Source organism: Chiloscyllium punctatum, chromosome 27, assembly GCF_047496795.1.
Source record: "Chiloscyllium punctatum isolate Juve2018m chromosome 27, sChiPun1.3, whole genome shotgun sequence".
Classification (NCBI taxonomy): Eukaryota; Metazoa; Chordata; class Chondrichthyes; order Orectolobiformes; family Hemiscylliidae; genus Chiloscyllium; species Chiloscyllium punctatum.
In genome coordinates this window covers 29010617-29030694 of record NC_092765.1, presented here as the reverse complement: position 1 = coordinate 29030694, position 20078 = coordinate 29010617, and the positions used below count along the sequence as shown (strand labels likewise).

Sequence of the window (20078 nt, the reverse complement as noted above, 5' to 3'; positions counted from 1 at the left end):
TTTTTCCTGTAATAAATAATGTGCAGTTATCTTTTTTTAAAATGGGACTGTGCACTGAAGCAAATGTCTGAATTTTAAAAGGAACATTGATAATTGAGGAAACATTATTGCTATGTTTTTACATTGAAAGAGAAAAAAAATTATGGATTGTCTAGACTATTGTAGTGGAACTTGTAATAGTTGTTAGAATGTTTTCAGAGCAGGTTGTTGGATATAGATTAACTGGAAGCCTCTTCAATGAGGGAGAAACTTGAAGTAATATTTTCAGCTTTGTAACTGAAGAATAAGATGGTCTTGTGGTGAAGTGGTAGTGTCCCTGTTTTTGATGAGAAGTTTCTGGTTCAAGTCCCATTATGCGTTCATAATGTGGTTAGACAGTTTGAGTAGCAATCTGTAAATACTTCCAAAACCGGTCAATGGCAAGGTGGGGCGGGGAGGCGGGGGAGGAGGAGGAATCCCTTGTCAGACCAAAACCACCAACCTCCAAACCATTCATCATCCTGACTTGGAAAATATACTGCTGTTCTTCCAGTTTCGCTGGGTCAAAATGGATCCTTCCATAATGGCACCTTGATCTACCTACAGCAATGGTTCAAAATGACAGAGTACCACCATCAAGGGTGTCTAGTGATAGGGTATAAATGATCGTCCAGCCAGTAGTGCCCACACGCCACAAGTGAATAACAAAGGGAAATAAATCGGTGTCTCCATTATTATAATGCAAGGCTCCAGGCTACAATATGCATGTAAAAGAATTTATTTCCAAAGCAACCTGAACTCTCAGGGGATGGTTAGACAGTTAGGGTGTGGATTAGATGGGTGCCAGTAGCATGGGGTTTGGCATTTTCAGTTTAGATGGACACTTATCACCCATTCACTGTACCATTCAAGTTTGTACCACTGTTTTGTGGATGGTCACTATTCTGCTAGTGATGGGACAGCAGCACTGATTTCTGGCAATCAAAGCTGTTTGTATCATTAGGAACTTTCTCTGTTAAGTTCTTGGGCAAAAGGCATATTTCTTGTTCCTGACTGCGATGCAGAATAGCTAAATGTGAGACATGACCTAAATATTCAAAGGAAAGTGTCGTTCTGAGTGCAAGTCCTGAAGAAAATCTAGCATAGAGAGGTAGAATTTAAAAGGGCGAAGCATGCAAAACGCTGCAATCTTAGGATGACCATTTTACATGCTAGACAAATTCAAGATCATCCACCATTAAAGCAAATTTGAAAATGGCACTCAATGTGGAATGATTTACCAGAACTGATGAATGAGAAAAGGCACCAATTGTTTAGCAACCATACTGTTAATTTCATAACTTAACCATTAAACCCATCTTATTTAAATAAGTCTTCTTTTGAATTAATAAATTTGCTTACTAGTGTCACTAAGAAACTGAAAAGAAAGGATAAACCAAAGTCCATAAAATAGCTAAGTGCTTAAAGCAGACTTTCAGCCACCAGAGCGCTTTTGAAACTTGAAACTTTTATAAGAATTCCTTTTCTGACACAAATTAAGATTCCCAGTTAAAATAAGTACAATAATTACATGCATTCAACTTTATGTGTAGGAGTAATTAACCTATCCGTTGTATATACTGCAGAACAGGCAATAAATTTATTTAAATAAATTTGAGCAGCACTTACTCCAGTGGTGCTGACGGGAATGGGATCTGCAGTGTAGAGACTCCTTTTCCCATCATAGACAGGTCTTCTTTCTCCGAAAATCTGAACTTTAAAATGCTGGACCATAGAGTCGACTACTTCCCTACAATAACACAGAACAAGTGACAAATGAGAAAAGTACAAGCAAAAAAAAATCAAAATTCAACATTCTATTTAATAATAAACAAAGCAGTTAAACAATACAAGGTAATTTCTAACCCTCTTCCCATCTGAGTGAGCAACTCATATTTGTGTCAATATATAGTCATATTTCCACAGGCAACTACTTCCTGGAATGTACCAAATGACTATGGTACATGATAGCATTCCTGATGAATGGCTTATGCCGGAAATGTCAACTCGTCTGCTCCTCAGATGCTGCCTGATCTGCTGTGCTTTTCTATCACCACACTTTTTGACTACATGATGGCATAGTGAATGAGTACTAATGATCTTATTGAATCTCATTGTGGCATCAGAACTGGAAGATCTAAAACGGACATGATTTTCTCAGTCTGGCAGCCACAAGAGAAATGCTGGGACCACAAAATATTGCCCTAACTGCTCTCAGTATGGTATTCAACAATATGAGCAGAGCCAGCATATTTAAACTCTGCAGAAAAATAGCTGTCTTCCCAAAGTTGCTCAGTGTGATCTCTTTCCACAACAACATGATGGGCAAGGTCAGATATGATAGGGTAACATCTGGACATCTTGAGATTCATAGTGGGGTCACAGGGAAGGCATTTGGACTGTTGACCTTTATTTCAAAGGGAATGGAGGATAAAAATAAGGTGGTCTTGCTAAAGCTAAATCCTGTCAGATCACAAATTGTTTTTGCTTCTATTTATGAAAACATACACAGGTAAACAATCCTTAATCTGAAATTCTAAAAAGTGGAAAGCTCCGAAATTTTGTGGAGCGTGGAGTGTCGAGCACTATTTTGGCGCGTGAACAGGTGACCCAGCTCCACACTCACTTGAACCACATCACTCAGATGTGACGTGGCGGTGTGGCCCAGCACTGGCAGGCGACAATTGTGTCTCCGTGCACGTACTATTCACACGTGCGTCTACTGTTAGATTTTTTTCATTTCATTGTGAAAATGTCATTTGTTCTGAAAAGCAAAATATTTTGAACTCTGAAAAACAACGGGCTCCAAGGAATTCTGACAAAGGATTGCGTACCTGTACCAACTTTTGGAGGTATTCTAGAGAAGGTTTACTCGGTTATGTGCTGAACTTGAATGCTAACTTATTTGTGATTCATGCACAAGGACCCCAAAAATCACCCTGTGCTGTAACTTTAAGGTTTTCTTCATTTAATATTTAGCTCTTCAACTCTTCTGGCCAAAGTGCATAATTTTGTTTTCCCACATTATATCTCATCTGCAAAGTTTGCTCACTCATTTAATCGATGTCCTCCTATGGATGCTCAGACATCCTCGCTACTTGACTTCCCATCTATTTTTGTCTGCAAACTTGGCAACAGTACACTCACCTGTCCCATCCAAGTCATTAACATATATTGTAAATAATTGTAGTCCCAGCACTGTTCCCCAGGGCACTCCATTTATTATCGACTGCCAGTCTGAAAAGGTCTCCTTTATCTCAGACACAGACTTCCATTAGTTAACATATTCACTATTGGGGCTAATGTATTATCCCCAACTCATGGGCTTTGAATTTATTAAGCAGCCTCATGTACAGAACCTTAGCGAGCATCTTTTGGAAATTCAAATATATTACACCTGCTCATTCCCCATCGTCTATTCTGCTTGTATCTTCCTCAAAGACCTCTAATACAGTTGTCAGGCATGATTTGACTCTGACTGATTTTATGATGCATTTCTAAACGCTATTACATCTTTATAATATACATTTTCCCAACGACTGATGTCAAGCTAACTGGCCGACAGATTCCTTCCTTTTTGAATAAAGATATCGTATTGGCAGTTTTTCACCCGCTGGGACTTTTTCAGAACTTAAGATTCTTGGAAGATTATTATTAATACATCCAATCTCTTGGGGCCATTTCCTTTAAAATGCTAGAATGCAACCTTCAGGTCCAGAGGACTTTTGAACTTTATCCCCACTATTTTGACTGGTACTCTTTTCCCCCTCTGGTGAGTTAGTTTGTTTACTTCTGCACTCTCATTCCACTTTATTTCCCCAGTCTCATTTACAGAGGTGCCCCTGTTTACTTTGGTCTCTCTTCCTTTTGATTTATTTAAAGCAGCTCTTGTAGTTTGTTTTTATATTACTTGATGGTTTGCGCGTAGTTTATTTTTTCCCTTCATTATTCCTTCTGGTCATTAAAGTTTGTCCAATCAGCTAGTTCACCATTAACCTTTGATGCACTTTTTAACAACTTGACACTATCCTGAACTTGCCAACTAACCACGGTGGTTTATCCCATTTCTAGAATCTTCCTTCCTCACCAACACACACTTTTGCTGCGAGTCATGGATTATTTTCTTAAACATTTGCCATTGTTTCTCAATCACCTTTTCTGTTTAATTTCATTCTCAATCCATGCCAGACAACTCTGCCCCCAAACATTTAATACCCTAAGTTGAGGAAAGTTATTTCCAAATCATGTTCCACACTTTCAAACTGAGTGCTGCCATGTTTCAGTCACAGTAAGGTCAAAGATGTATGCGTTGGTACAGTTATGAATGGACAGATGACAGCCCATTACTCAAGGGCATCCATATCTGTTACTAGCACACCTGCAAGCAAGACATGAAGTTGGTGGACTTGGAGACAGCTGTTAATGGCTGTGACTTATGGAGGCTGTTTGGAGGGGCATTAGAAAAGGCAAACAGAAATAATAAATTCAGTTGGCTGAGAAGATGGTTTAGAAGAGAGAGAGAGAGCCATCAAATCCTGCACTCAACATTTTCTCCTTGACAAGAGATTGGCATACCCGAGAGGGGTTTCAGGGCCACATCTAGTGATGTTTAACTTATGGAACACACTGGGCAAGTCATTTGTAAAACTAATGGAATAAAGTTGGCTGAATATTTATTGTTGGAAAAATACTTGAGTTTTTTGTTAAGTATAAAATAGCAAACCATTTAGGAAAGCTTAAAGTAATCAAATAGAATGGTGTTGTGAAAGAGATATACATGTGAAATCATATTTGAACAAATTTGCTAGAGTTATTTGAGGATATAACAAGCAGAGTTGTTGAAGGGGAAGAGGTAGATAAATTGTGGATTTCCAGAAGACATTTAATAGAGTACCACTTAAAGGGTTATTACACAAGCTTGGAGATCACAGAATTGGGGGTAAACTTTATGGACTGAGAATCAGTTAACATAAGTGACAGGATTAAGGAGTCTTTTTCAGGTTGGAAAGATTAACTAGTGAAGTGTAACAAGGATCAGCCCTACGCCCCTAATTATTTACAATTTATTTTAATGGCTTGAAGGAGGAAGCAGAGTGGAACGTATCCAACTTTGCTGATGACATAAAAATAGGTGAGGGCATTTCGATGATCGGGACATAAGGAATCTGCAAAGGGATATAAATATGTTGAGTGAGTAGGCAAAACCTGACAGATGAAGTTTAATATGGGAAAATGAGAGGTAGGCGTAATAGGCTGAATGACCTACTCCTATTCTTAATTCTTACGTTATGTCCCACAAGATGGAAGGTTGCCGAGATTGAAGTGTAATGAGACAAAGCACCTAACTCGGTGCTACTTTTCATTCTCAGGGATAGAAATGCTGTCGTTTCAATTTATTCTTGACCAGCATTTTTACAGAACTAGTAACATTTTCAACTCTAATCTTCTGAATGACCCTCAATTTAAAAGGAAACAACATATGCTCAGTACATCTTGTTCCAGAAATGGAAAAATGGTCAACAGTTACAAGTCAGCTAGCCTAACTCTTCTCTGGTGACCTTTCCAGTCATACAAATCGCTGAAGTCTTTGCACTGCTCAAAATCCAGCTTTTTGTGCATATCTCCAATTTTCTTTGTTCCTCTATTCCTGGTTTGCTACAACTTCCACATCTTAGATTATTAAAATCTGAAACCTCCTAGAATTCTTCATAGCCTCTCCTGTATTTCTAGTGTTCTAAGTTATATTAGGTCTAAGTTCTTGGTAATACAGTTGGCGACATTTACCTTGGGCTTTCTTATCATCTATTTACAAAATTAGATCTTGCACAAACTCAGAATATCTGTGATATTTCAAACTCCAAAGAGGAGTCATGCAGATATCAGAGGTTGTGCCTACAGCAATGCTAATTCTGGAATTAACACAGAAACACAAAAGAGGTGTAGGCTGTTTGGCCCTTTAATCCTGTTTGCCATTCAAGATTGTCATGGCTGATCATCCAACTCCGTATCCTGCTCCAAATTTCTCCCTATACCTTTTGTTCCCTTTAGCCCCAATGAATTATATCTAACTCCTTCTTGAAAACATTCAATGTCTTGGTCTCAACCGCTTTCTGTGGCAGAATTCCATGTGCTCACCACTCTCTGGGTGCAGCAATTTGTCATGAGTCCTGAATGCTGAAAATGTGTTGCTGGAAAAGCACAGCAGGTCAGGCAGCATCCAAGGAGCAGGAGAATTGATGTTTTGGGCCTAAGTCCTTCTTCCTGCTCCTTGGATGTTGCCTGACCTGCTGCGCTTTTCCAGCAACACATTTTCAGCTCTGATCGCCAGCATCTGCAGTTCTCACTTTCTCCATGAGTCCTGAATGGCCTACTCCACATCTTTCGACTGTGACTCGGTTCTGGACTCTGGTCTTAAAAGGACTTATATACTTTATAATAGCGTCTTACCTGTCCAGAGACACAGGTGTCTACAGCAAAGAGAGAGGTCACAAAATCAATCACATTTGTGCTTGTCTGTGGCTGAACGGTTTTTAAAAAAAAGGACTTATTTCACAGTCCTGGCCTTTCCCCATGTTTATCTACTTTCCTAAAAAGAGGGCAACAGTGAATGCCTCAGACTTCCTTTGTACCAGAGATCTCTAAGGTCCAACAAATTGCCCTGTAAAGAATGATGTCCTAACTGTTATTGTTATCTGCAATAACTATTTTAAATCAATACCACCAAAGCTAAGTTCTGAAGAAGGGTCACTGGACCAGAAACGCCAACTGTTTTTCTCCATATACGCTGCCAGACCTGTTGAATCTTTTCAGCAATCAGAGTTTGTTTCTGAGTTTGTGTGGGTGCACAGCTACTCAGAGGTTCCGCACATGTGGAAGAGTGACTTGATAAAATCATGAAGGGCATGGAATGGGGAAAATAGTCAAGATGTGTTCCCCAGGGTGAGGGGTGAGAAGTCTAAAACTAGAGGGTACAGGCATAAGGTGAAAAGGGGAAAGATTTAAAAGGGACCCAAGGGACAACTTTTTTTAAACGCAGAGAGTGGTGCGTGTACGGAACAGATTGCCAGAGGAAGTGGAGGAGGTTGATACAATTACAACATTTAAAAGGCATGTGGATGGGTTTATGAATAGGAAGGGTTTAGAGGGATATGGGCCAAGTGCTGGCAAATGGGACTAGATTAGATTGGGATATCTGGTCCGCATGGACAAGTTGGACTGAAGGGTCTGTTTCCGTGCTGTACATCTCTATGTCTCTAATACCATTCATTACCAGAGAAAGTAATGTTTCCCTTTTCATTTCATCAAAAGCCTTTACAACTTAAATCTCTGTTTAGTCTTCTCTGCTTCAGTTGAAAAAGACATAGTACCTTGCTAAGCAAGCAGTACCTGCTCTCAGGCGCGTTATGAAAAGAACACAGCCTAAATACAGCAGAAATCAGGAATTTGATGAGATTGGGTTTTCATTATCGTGGAGGAAAGAGATGCTGCTTTTAACATCTAAATTGTTGTACCGGCCTATGTAAGCTTGAGGCAATATGGACTTCAAAGTTCTGTTGAATGTTTAGTGCAAGTTCATACATATAATACTAAAAATACTTGAAATTAGAAATAGATAAAACAACACAAAATAAGCTAGACTATGATATGACAGAAACGAAAACAGAAACTTCAGGAGAAAATCAGGAGGTCTGGAGCTAGTCATCAGACTCAACACATTAACTCTGCTTTCTTCCCATAGTTGCTGCCAGACCTGATGAGTTTCTCCAACAATTTGTTTCAGACCTCCGGCATCTGCAGTTCTTTGTTTTATTTTGGGATATAACAGAGCAGGTTATGTGTCTAAGCTGCAGCTTTGTGGGAGTTTGTGGACAGTGACAGTGACAGTGACATTGTCCCAAGTGAACACATCTGCAGTCAGTCAATGCTTCCATTCAAATCTCTCCAATTCAGTGGTCATTTAAATGCAAACTGGAAATATTGATGGATAAATGAGAGGGGCAGCAGTACCTGGGTAGTTTGCTCTAGGTAACACCTCAGAGATGCAGGTTCAGAATAAAATTGGTACAACCAATAGTCTTTACTATATGCAGAATTTGGTGAGCTAGAGAAAAAGGAGTCATCACAAATGATTCTAAAAAACTGGCACAATGTATTTATGATGACAAGGATAAAGCCTAGTGTGGGGACAAGAAAAAGCTGAACCACACCACCTTGCAGCTGATGGTGGGCCGAAGAGGGGAAGCATAATGTGGCATTTGTAGGAGATTCAATAATGAAGGGAACATAAGCAGCATCAAGAAGGATACTTGATGTGCTGCCTTTACTGTGCCTGAATGAGTAACATCTTTCTTTGCCTCTCATGTACTTTCTATGTATCTACATGCAATTTTAAAATACTTCCTGGTTTAGATGAATCTGAATGAAGATTCTTCTGTTTGACTGAACAGTGACGTTGATTAACTTCTTGAACTTGTTCTACCATTCAATTGATTTGTAACATACAACTCCATAGAGAGTCATACAGCATGAAAACAGACCCTTTGGTCCAACTCGTCCATGTTGACCAGACAGCTCAATCTGATCTATTCTGATTTGCCAGCATTTGGTGCACATCCCTCTAAACCATTCCTATACATATACCTATCCAGAAGCCTTTTAAAGGCTGTAATTGTACCAGCCTCAGCCACTTCCTTTGGCAGCTCATTCCATAAACTCACCACTCTCTGCGTAAAAACGTTACCCCTTAGGCCCCTTTTAAATCTTTCCCCCCTCACCGTAAGCCTATGTCCTCTAGTTTTGGACTCCCCTACCCTGGGGAAAAGACCTTGGCTATTCACCCTAACCATGCCCCTCATGATTTTATAAATCTCTACAAGGTCACCCCCCCCCCCCCCCCCCAAGCCTTATTGTTCAACTTTGCCCCAGATTTCTTATTCTCTTTAGTTCATCTAATAACCACAATCTGCTCTGATACTACACAGCATGACTAATTCTGCTGAATTCAAGAATTGCTTGCTCCAGAAACAGAATGTCCTAATGAGGAGTACAAATGTACTCCTTGTATAAATTGAGGACGTATAGTTACTCATGTGTGGCAGTTATAAATTTCATTTGCTGTTATACATCTAACTAATTGAACTGTTTAAAAGAGAGTAGCATAAGCACAAACTCCCATTAGTACTAACTCTGTCCAAGATCAGGTTTTACCTTCTCACTTTATACAGATATAAGATGTAAAAAGACTCATTCCAAAATCAACGTTCAGTTGAGCATGAAATTTGTTCACAGAATACAGTATGAGCATCACTGACTGGGCCATAATTTATTATCATTCCTAATTGCCCAAAGGGCACTTAAGAGTCAACAAAATTGCTTTTGGGTTTGGAGTCGCATGATGGGCAGACCAGGTAAGAATGGCAGATTTCCTTCCCCAAAGGGCAACAATCAAAAGTAGTTTCCTGATCATTAAGCTTTTATTTTATTCTAATTTTTATTGAATTCATTTTCACCATTTAGGGATTCAAATCCATACTCCCCAGAATATTAACCTAGGATTCTGGATTGCTGTCCAATGACATTACCACTACATCACCACCTCTGAAGTCAAGTTTGATTTAATTGATATCAAGGATACTTTTCTGAATTAGTGATAGCAATTTATCAAAAGATTAGAAATGTTGGGAGCCATTGCAGAATAAGTCATACTGTCATTATAAACTTTCACTAAAGACTTCTGAGAAAGGCACCAGAATTCCAACATTCTTCAGTAAAATCCTATAGGTTAATTGGATACAGAAATACCATTCATTATTAGAAATTCACAGATGTCTGCACCACTTCAGAATTCAACATTCTTCCATGACAGAAATTATACTGCAGGCAGCAGCTTGCTTCTTTGACTTGTATATAGTCTACTGAGTTCTCCAAGTTGCTGCAATGGCAATGACATTTACCATTAGTCAATGATAAATGTAGTCCTGCAGCCACTGTCAGCAATAACCCTTGCAAATGATCTTCATTTGTGGGCAGTTGGTACCTACCCAACTGTTAGGACAGCAATTTCCACACCTGGGAGTAACTACAAACTTCATAATGTGTGTATTATAAAAATAATAAACACCTTAGAATGCTAATGCTGCAACCTAATTTTAGGATCCATATGACTGTTGTATCATTGCTTGAATGAATCAAAATGTCATCTAGGATTCCCAGAGATTATTGCCATGCCATTCTAGGCTATTCAGTTGCCTCTAAATTGCATATGGCTTTCCATTAATTTAATTATCCATGAACTGATTTACAGTGCACTCAATTATCAAATAATATCACTAATCCTCCACTGATTTGGACAAAGACTATTCAAGTGCTAGTAAAAAAACTTTTCAAACCAAACCTTCCTGTGACCTTTCTTCTCCAGACCGTATAAAATTCAACTGACATAGTAGATGGAGTCCTCATCGAAATATTTGTTATACAGCAAAGATACCAAATACTGCCAGCTTTCAGGTCAAATTTGATATTTTTTTCAATATTAGAATATATTACATATATTGTTTTTTTCAGTGGCTAAAATGGCATAATATGCCAGATCGAAACGCAAGCAATTTTTTGACTTGTTCTGAAATCTCTCAGTAAAGATTTTTAAAAATAATTCTGCAACACTGAACAGCTGGAGGATGCAGAAGGTTGGTTATTAAATGTAAATACCAGAGGCACTGTGGTAGATCTGGATAATCTGATGCAATGCATCATAGATTGATAGGTTTATAAATTTGATTCCTTTTGTGCTTATTTGTGATCTTCATCCTGGGGTCGTGCAAAGAATTGGAATGCTCCACTCGTCAGACAGATCGATTTTTCACACTGATTACCTAAAACACCAAACAAGCCTGTATTTTATAGTACTTTTTAAGCTCATATGAGATGTAAAACAAACCATAAATTTAAAATATCAAAGATCTTGTAAGTAGTATAGACTTTTCCTGTTACTCACATCCTAATGCCAATTATGTTATTGAGTTATTGTATTTATGTATTAAAAGTATCTTTTTATTGCTCAGTGATGTATTACTTAAATGCCAACATCAATGACACTTCAGTCTTCTGTGCTCTACAGATAAAGTCATAGCATCCCACAATATGGAGACATGCCCTTTGGCCCAAACTGGTCCATTCGACCAAACCATTCATTAATACTAATCCCATTTCCCTACACTTAGCCCATATTCCTTCTAAACCTTTCCTATCTATGTATTTGCCCAAATGCTTTTTAAAATGTTGTTACTGTACACACCTCAACCACTTCCACCGGCAGCTCATTCCATATGCGTTCCACCCTCGGTGTAAAAGCGTTGCCCCTAAAGTTCTTTTTTATTCTTTCCCCTCTAACCTTAAACTGATACTCTTCAGTCCTTGATTCCCCAATCCTGGGAAACAGACTGGGTACGTTCACCATATCCATGCCTCTCATTATGTTATACATTTCTATAAGAGCCCCCCATAGTCTCCTACGCTCGAGAGAAAAGAAGTTTCTCCCTAAAACTCAGACCCATTGAGTCCTGGCAATATCTTTGTAAATTTCTTCTGCATTCTTTCCAGTTTAATAACACCATTCCTATAGCAAAGTGACCAAAACTGAACAATACTCCAAGTGCGCCTCACCAATATCCTGTGCAACTGCAACATAACTTTTACCAACTTCAATACTCAATATCCTGACTGATGAAGGCCAGTGTACCTGAAGTCTTTGTCACTCCCTTGTCTATCTGTGACTACTTTCTGAGAATCATACACCTGAACTCCAAGGTCTCTGTTCCACTACACCCCTTAAGGCCTTATGATTCATCATGAAACTCCTACCGTGATTTGACTTTCCAAAATGCAAGACCTCACATTTACTTATATTAAACTCCGTTTGACATTTCTCAGCCCACTTCCCCAGCTGATCAAGGTCCTGCTGCAATTTCTGATAACCTTCCTCGCTGTGCACGACACCTCCCATTTTAGTGTCATCTGCAAACATACTATTCATGCTTTGTACATTCTCATCCAAATCATTGCGATAGATAACAAACAGCAATGGGCCCAGCACTGACCAGAGGTACTCTACTAGTCACAGGCCTCCAGTTCAAAAAGCATCCTTTCAATATTACCCTCTGCTTCCTACCATCAAGCCAATTGTATATCCAATTTTCTAGTTCCCCCGGAATCCATGTGATCTAATCTTCCAGAGCAGTTTACCATGTAGAATCATATCAAAGGCCTTATTGAAATCCACGCAGACTACCTCTACCACCCTGCCCTCCAACTTTTCTGGTCACTTCAAAAGAACTCTAACAAATTTATGAGGCATGATCTTCCACATACAAAGCCATGCTGACTATTCCTAATCAAACTCTAATTCCAAATGCATGCATATCTTATCTCTCAGAATCTTCTCAAGTAACTTACCTACCACAGATGTTAGGCTTATTGGTTTATAGTTCCCAGGTTTTTCTTTGCAGCTCAATAAGGGCACAACATTTGCTACCCTTCAGTCTTTCAGGACCTCATCTGTGGCTAACGATGTTGCAAAAATATCAGCCAGGGCTCTGGCAATTTCTTCTCTAATCTCTTGCAGTGCTTTGGATATATCTGGTCAGGACCACCTTCATACAATCTAATACATCCAACACCTCTACTGAGAATATGGACTATCACCAAGATATGACCACTAACTTCCCCAAGTTCCCAGGTCTTCATGTCTTTATCCACTGGAAACACAGGAGAAATATTCATTGAGCACCTCATCCACCTCATGTGGTTCTACATATACATGTCCACTTTGGTCCTTGGGGGTCGCATTCTCTCTAGTTATTCTTTTTCCTTTTATATACTTAAAGAACCTCTCTGGATCCATCCTAAACTTCTCAGCCAAGGCTATCTCGTGCCCACTTTTCACCACCTTGATTTCCTTCTTCAGTAAACTCCTGTATCCCCTCCATAGCTCCAGGAATTCTCTTGATCCCAACTGCCTGTACCTGAGCCATACCTCCTTTTTCTCTGGTCAAAGTCTTAATATCTCTTGTCATCCAGGGTTCGCTATTCCTCTCAAGCTTGCTTTTAACCCTCACAGGAGCAGATAGACCTTGAACTCTAGCAATTTCATGTTTAAAGACCTCCCACTTGCTGGCGGTTCCTTTGTCTGCAAACAAACTACTCCAATCAATCCCTGCAAGCTCCTGTCTAATTCGATCAAAATTCACCTTCCCCAATTTAGAACTTGATTAGATGATTGGATTCCCTACAGTATGGAAACAGGCCCTTCTGCCCAACACACCGACCCTCTGAAGAGTAACCCACCTAGACCCATTCCCCCCATATTTACCCCTGACTAATACACCTAACAACATTATGGGCAATTTAGTATGACCAATTCACCTAACCTGCACATCTTTGGATTGTGGGAGGAAATCGCAACACCTGGGGAAACTCACGCAGACATGGTGAGAATGTGCAAACTCCACACAGTTGCCCGAGGCAGGGATTGAACCCAGGTCCCTGGCGCTGAGAGGCAGCAGTGCTAACCACTGAACTACTGTGCTGCCAGTGTGGACCAGTTTTATACCTCTCCATAATTATTTTAAAATTAATAGAGCTATGATCACTGGTCCTACAATCACCCCAATGTCACCTCTGTTAACTGTTCTGCCCTATTTCTCAAGAGTAGGTTGAGTTTTGCCTCTTCCTGAGCAATACAAAATATGCTGCAAAACAATGTATTCAAGTTTAAGTAAAAAGTGTGTACAAATGTAACAGTACACTGACGCTCCTTATTTTCCACCTTAGGACTTATCTGTCTCTATACGCACCTGTTTACCCTGCGAGGACATTTATCTGGTTTAATATCTACCTCATAGAGGTAGACGTCAATCTTTGGGATATCTACTTGGAAGCAGTTGGCCAGCAGTTTAATCGGTTTTCCCATGGTGCCACATCCTGGACGCCTTGGCACCGTGAAAAGGGGCTGAGCCCCAACAGCTCCTGCAAGAATGGAAAAGAAAATCATTGAAAAATCACTTGAAGGTTCAGACATAGCTCCTTTTATTTAAAAGTTAACACTCCTATTTGTTTTGATGATAATTATGTATGAAATGTGACAGCGCATAACTGACTCCCAGACCACCAGAAAAATGGCATTCCACACCCCAAAACCTAAAAGGAAGCGCTTGGTCTCGAATCAACTCCTCCCCACAATGATCTTGATGACAACAAGATCGTAAACGTTGTAGGATGTTATGCAAGTACGTAATTGATGGTGGCAATATACTGTATTGCAACGCCACAGGGAAGCACAAAATCTTAACATGCCACACATATCAATCTGAAAATTTGAATTATTTAGTGCTGTGGTTTGAAGCATTTTCTTTGCCGATGGTTGTGATGGAGGAATGTTGTTCAACATAAAATTAAATATCTTTGTCATATGCTTATATAATATTAAAACTTGGTTTCACCCATTTGAAAGAGTAAAGATTTATTAAAATAAATCAAATACAAGAATCTCTCAGGCAGGTATATTGATCTAATTTCAATGAATTTCATCTATAAACAAGAGCAATTATGACAAAGACTACCAACAAGTGAACTCTCAGAAATATACAGGAAAATGATAGTTACAAATGGAGACCCATTGAACAAATCAAATGCCAAAGAAATACCGGTCTACAGAAAGAGGGAAAATATAATTCAGTCAATTATTACTGTGTCAGTCTATTCACAGTCAAAGTGATGGAAGAAACTATAGACAGTGATATCAAGCATTACTGACACACCACTAACTTGCACACTCCTCAGTGCGAGGACCAAATTTCACTACAGTCTTGGCAGTTAGTGGAATTTAATTCAATTAAGTCATAAATCTAAAGTGAAAAGGTCAGACAGCAGTCTCAGAAATGGCAATCATGAAATTAACAGATTATCATAAAAATGCATTCTGATTCATAAATGTCCTTGAGGGAAGGAAATCTGTCTTCTTTAGAGTTTGACCAACACAAAACTGCAGATTCACAGCATATAGTTGACCCCTTAGTGCCCGAGACAGGTTCAAGCATATCTAACTGCAGAAAAGTCAAAACATAAAATTGGACAGCCTCTCTTACATTGACCCAGGCATTAGAAAATGGGAAGCCCTCAAAAATGAGGTAACGAGAGTCCAGAGACAGTATGCCCCGTTAGGATGAAAGGAAAGGTTGGTAGGTATATGGAATGCTGGATGACTAGAGAAATTTAGATTTTGGTCAAGAAAAAGAAGGAAGCATATGTCAGGTATAGACAGCAGAGGGTGAGTGAATCCTCAGAAGAGTAAAAAGGCGGTAGGAGTATACTTAAGAAGGAAATCAGGAGGGCAAAAAGGGGGCATGAGATAGCTTTGGTAAATAGGGTTAAGGAGAATCCAAAGGGATCTTACAAATACATTGAGCACAAAAAGATCACTCGGGAGAGAATAGAGCCCTTCAAAGATTGGCAAGGCAGCCTATGTGTGGAACTGCAGGGTTTACTGAGGAGAAGGACATGGAAGATGTAAAATGTGAGGAACTGGATGGTGACATCTTGTAAAATGTCCATATTATAGAGGAGGAAGTGCTGGATGTCTTGAAATGCACAAAATGTGGATAAATCCCCAGGATCTCATCAGGTGTACTCTAGAACTCTGTGGGAAGCTGGGGAAGTGATTGCTGGGCCCCTTGCTGAGATATTTGTATCATCAATAGTCACAGGTGAGATGCTGGAAGACTGGAGGGTAGCTAATGTGATACCACTATTTAAGAAAGATGGTAAGGATAAGCCAAGGAACTATAGACCGGTGAGCCTGGCATTGGTGGTGGGCAAGTTGTTGAAGGGAATCTTGAGGGACAGTATGAACACGTATATGGAAAGGCAAGGACTGATTAAGGATGGTCAACATGGCTTTGTGTATGGGAAATTGTGTCTCACTAGAGTTTTTTGAAGTAGTAACGAAGAGGATTGATGAGGGTAGAGTGGTGGACGTGACCTACGTGGACTTCAGTAAGGCATTCGAAAAGGTTCCTCATGGTGACTGGTTAGCAAGGTAAGGTCACATGGAATACAGGGAGAACTAGCCATTTGGACACAGAACTAGCTCAAAAAGGTAGACAACAGAGTGTGGTGGTGGAGGGTTGGTTTTCCCAATGGAGGCCTGTGACCAGTTATGTGCCACAAGGATTGTTGCTGGTTGCACTGCTTTTCCAAATTTATCTTAATGATTTGGATACGAACATAGCAGGTATAGTTAGTAAAGGTTTGTAGATGACACCAAAATGGAGGTGTATTGGACAGTGAATGTTACCTCAGATCTTGATCAGACGGACCAATGTACTGAGTGGCGGATGGAGTTTAATTTAGATAAATGTGAGGTGCTGCAGTTTGGAAAGGCAAATCAGGGTAGGACATATGCACTTAATGGTGAAGTTCTGGGAGTTTTGCTGAACAAAGAAATCTTGGAGTGCAGATTCATAGTTTTTTGAAAGTGAAATTGCAGGTAGATAAGGTAGTGAAGGCAGCATTTGGTATGCTTTCCTTATTGGTCAGAGCACTGAGTATAGGAGGTCATGATGCAGCTGTTCAGGACATTGGTTAGGCCACTTTTGGAATATTGTGTAATCCTGCTCTGCCTCTGCAAGGATGTTGTGAAACTTGGAAGGTTCAGAAAAGACTTACAAAGATGTTGCCGGAGTTGGAGGGTTTGAGCTACTGGGCAAGGCTGAATAGGCTGGGGCTATTTTCTCTGGAGTGCTAGAGGGAGGACTGACCTTTTGGAGGTTTACGAAATATGAGGGACATGGATAGGGTAAATATTCGAGGCCTTTTCTTTTCCCTGGGATGGGGAGTCCAGAACTAGAGTGCATAAGTTTAAGGCTGAGAGGGGAAAAATTTAAAAGGGACCTAAGGAGCAACTTTTTCAAAGAGGATGGGGAGTATATGGAATGAGCTGCCAGAGAAAGTGGAGGAGGCTGGTACAATTACACCATTTAAAAGGCACCTGGACGTGAGTTGGAAGGGTTTAGAGGGATATGGGACAAGTTCTGGCAAATGTGACTAGATTAATTTAGGATATCTGGTCGACATGGACAAGTTGGACTCCAGGGGGTGTTTACGTGCTGTACACCTCTACAACTCTGCCTGCCAAAGGCATATCGAGACCAATCTACCCTGCAAAGTCTTTCTCACTAACTTGGTGGACTTGTACCAAAATTGGGAGTCCACAGTCTTCCCTTGTGTTAAACATCAGTTGCAAGGAGAATGGAGGGTGTTTAGGGCACAATACACTCTGGCTGGGGGACTCTAATATCCCTCACTAAGAGTGGTTTAGTTGTGCCATGATTGACTGAGCTGATGAATTCTAAAGGACATAACGGATAAGACTGGGCCTGAAGCAGGTAGTGAAGGAATGGAGAGATTACTTGATTTCATCCCCACAAATCTACCTATTGCAGATGCATTTGTTCATGGCAATGTTGGTAACAACTACCTAAAGTCTTTGCACTACTATTTCCTATAAAGAATAAGGCAACAATGTGATGGAATACTTTCCCTGGAAATCAATCTCAACAATGTGCAAAGAATGGATTGAAAGCCACTGTCAATGTTTGTTTGACACACTCAAATAATAAAATACTGTAAGGTTAAAAATTAAACAACATATCAAGACTGCCAATAAAAAAAGTAGGAACATTACATTTACTTTAGACTACAGGCAAAAGTTTGGTTAGACACAATAGAAAGCTAGAATGCATTACCTTTATAATGCCCCTTTTGGATTAGATTAGATTACTTACAGTGTGGAAACAGGCCCTTTGGCCCAACAAGTTCACACCGCCCCGCCAAAGCGCAACCCACCCATACCCCTACATTTACCCCTTACCTAACACTACGGGCAATTTAGCATGGCCAATTCACCTGACCTGCACATCTTTGGACTGTGGGTGGAAACAGACCTCCTGGAGGAAACCCACGCAGACACGGGGAGAACGTGCAAACTCCACACAGTCAGTCGCCTGAGGCGGGAATTGAACCCAGGTCTCTGGCGCGGTGAGGCAGCAGTGCTAACCACTGTGCCACCGTGCCGCCCCGTTCTCCCCCAAAGTGTCCTATCCCCAAATATAGTTATGATTTGGAGATGCCGGTGTTGATTTCAATAAACGAACTCTTGATTTCCATCAAAAAGCCACAAGCCGTAGGAAACACCTTATCACCCACAAGATATGTCAATGATCTAGATCATTGACTCTTTGGACTCCCTCAGACTGGAGGAAAAGAACTATTTTAGAATGTTGCAAAAGCAGACAGCACTGCTGATTTCATTAAAAACCAGACATTGCCGAATTTGATTTTTTTTTTAAAAAAAGAAAGAGCTTGAATAGAAAACAATTTCTGTATTTAACATCGCCTGTTCTTTCGGAATACACTTACCCACGCACCCACAAAGTGGCACAGTCCGTATCACCACCCACAGAACATCACTCACTCATTCAAAACTTAAAATGTCAAATTATGGAGAGGATTAAATCATCAGACAAACTGTAGAACTCACCCCCACAGAACAGTACTAACAGCATAAAATGAATACAGCTTCAGTAACTCATCAACATAGCTGCACCCATAATGTACCTTGGAAAATAAAAGAATGTCTGAACTCAGTAGACCAAGGCCAGCAACAGACCCTCTCCCCTGACAAAACAAAATGCATATTACAGAAACTAAATAACCAACGTTCGTCACAAGGAAGAAAACCGTATTAACCTCAGACAATCATATGGAATTGTGCAGCACAGAAACAGACTATTTACTACATCAGGTGTAAATACTTTTAATTAACCTGGTCAAATGTGTCATGACCTGAATCCAGGCCTGGAGGTAGCGATACTATCACTGTGTGACAAGATCAACATAGGTACTGAAACCACAAATCTGGACTTAAGAATCTCTCGATCTATTGACTGTGCAACAGATGTATGCTGATGTTTACATAACACAGAAGCCTCTTCCCTCCTTTCCTTATCTCTCTATGTCAACATTTCCTGCTTCTTTCTTCCTGAGATTTACAGGACATGGATGTTGTTGGCTGGGACAGCATTAATTGACTGTCCTCCAACACGGTCTTTATGGAGTCTGCACATTCTCCCAGTGTCTGCATGGGTTTCCTCCAGGTGCTCCAGTTTCCTCCCACAGTCCAAAAATGTGCAGGTTAGGTGAACTGACCATGCTAAATTGCTCAGCGTTAGGTGAAGGGGTAAATGTAGGGGAATGGGTCTGGGTGGGTTGCTCTTCGGAGGGTTGGTGTGGACTTGTTGGGTCGAAGGGCCTACTTCCACACTAAGTAATCTAATCTAATCAAATCATTATTCTTTGTTCCAGGTATGACTCCAACCAGTGAAGAGTATTCCCCTTGATGTCCACTGACACACTTAGTCAAACACAACCTTGATATTGAGGGCAGTCACTCTCACCTCGCAACTCTGGAATTCAGCTCCTTTGTCCATCTTTGAACCAAGGCTGTAATGAGATGAAGAGCTGAGTAGCCGTGGCAGAACTTAAACTGGGCTCCAGTGAGCAAGTGCTGTGAGATATGTGGGCGGCACAGTGGTTAGCATTGCTGTCTCACAGCGCCAGAGACCCGGGTTCAATTCCCGCCTCAGGCGACTGACTATGTGGAGTTTGCACGTTCTCCCAATGTCTGCGTGGGTTTCCTCCCACAGTCCAAAGAAGTGCAGGTTAGGTGAATTGGCCATGCTAAATTGCCCGTAGTGTTAGGTAAGGGGTAAATGTAGGGGTATGGGTGGGTTGCGCTTTGGCAGGTTGGTGTGGACTTGTTGGGCCGAAGGGCCTGTTTCCACACTGTAATGTAATCGAATCTAAAAAAATCTAATCTACTCACGTTCCAGGTTGATAGCACCTTCCATCACTTTACTAATGATTGAAAGTAAATGGATGGGGCTTAATTGACTGTTTTAGATTTTTTTTTGCTTTTTTTATTTTATGTACAGCACCTGCTTGGCTAG

General features: G+C 40.3%; 1 protein-coding gene across 2 annotated transcripts in view; it reads right to left on the bottom strand.

Annotated features, from left to right (window-relative positions):
• LOC140453591 (protein argonaute-3) overlaps nucleotides 1-20078 on the bottom strand; it is a 131539-nt gene that overhangs the window by 72021 nt on the left and 39440 nt on the right. For both annotated transcript variants that reach the window (XM_072548402.1, XM_072548401.1), the window contains exons 2-3: nucleotides 13869-14040; nucleotides 1648-1768 (exon numbers count right to left, since the gene is read on the bottom strand). In XM_072548402.1, the coding sequence (XP_072404503.1) occupies nucleotides 1648-1768; nucleotides 13869-14040 (293 nt within the window). The remainder of the gene's footprint in view (nucleotides 1-1647; nucleotides 1769-13868; nucleotides 14041-20078) is intronic.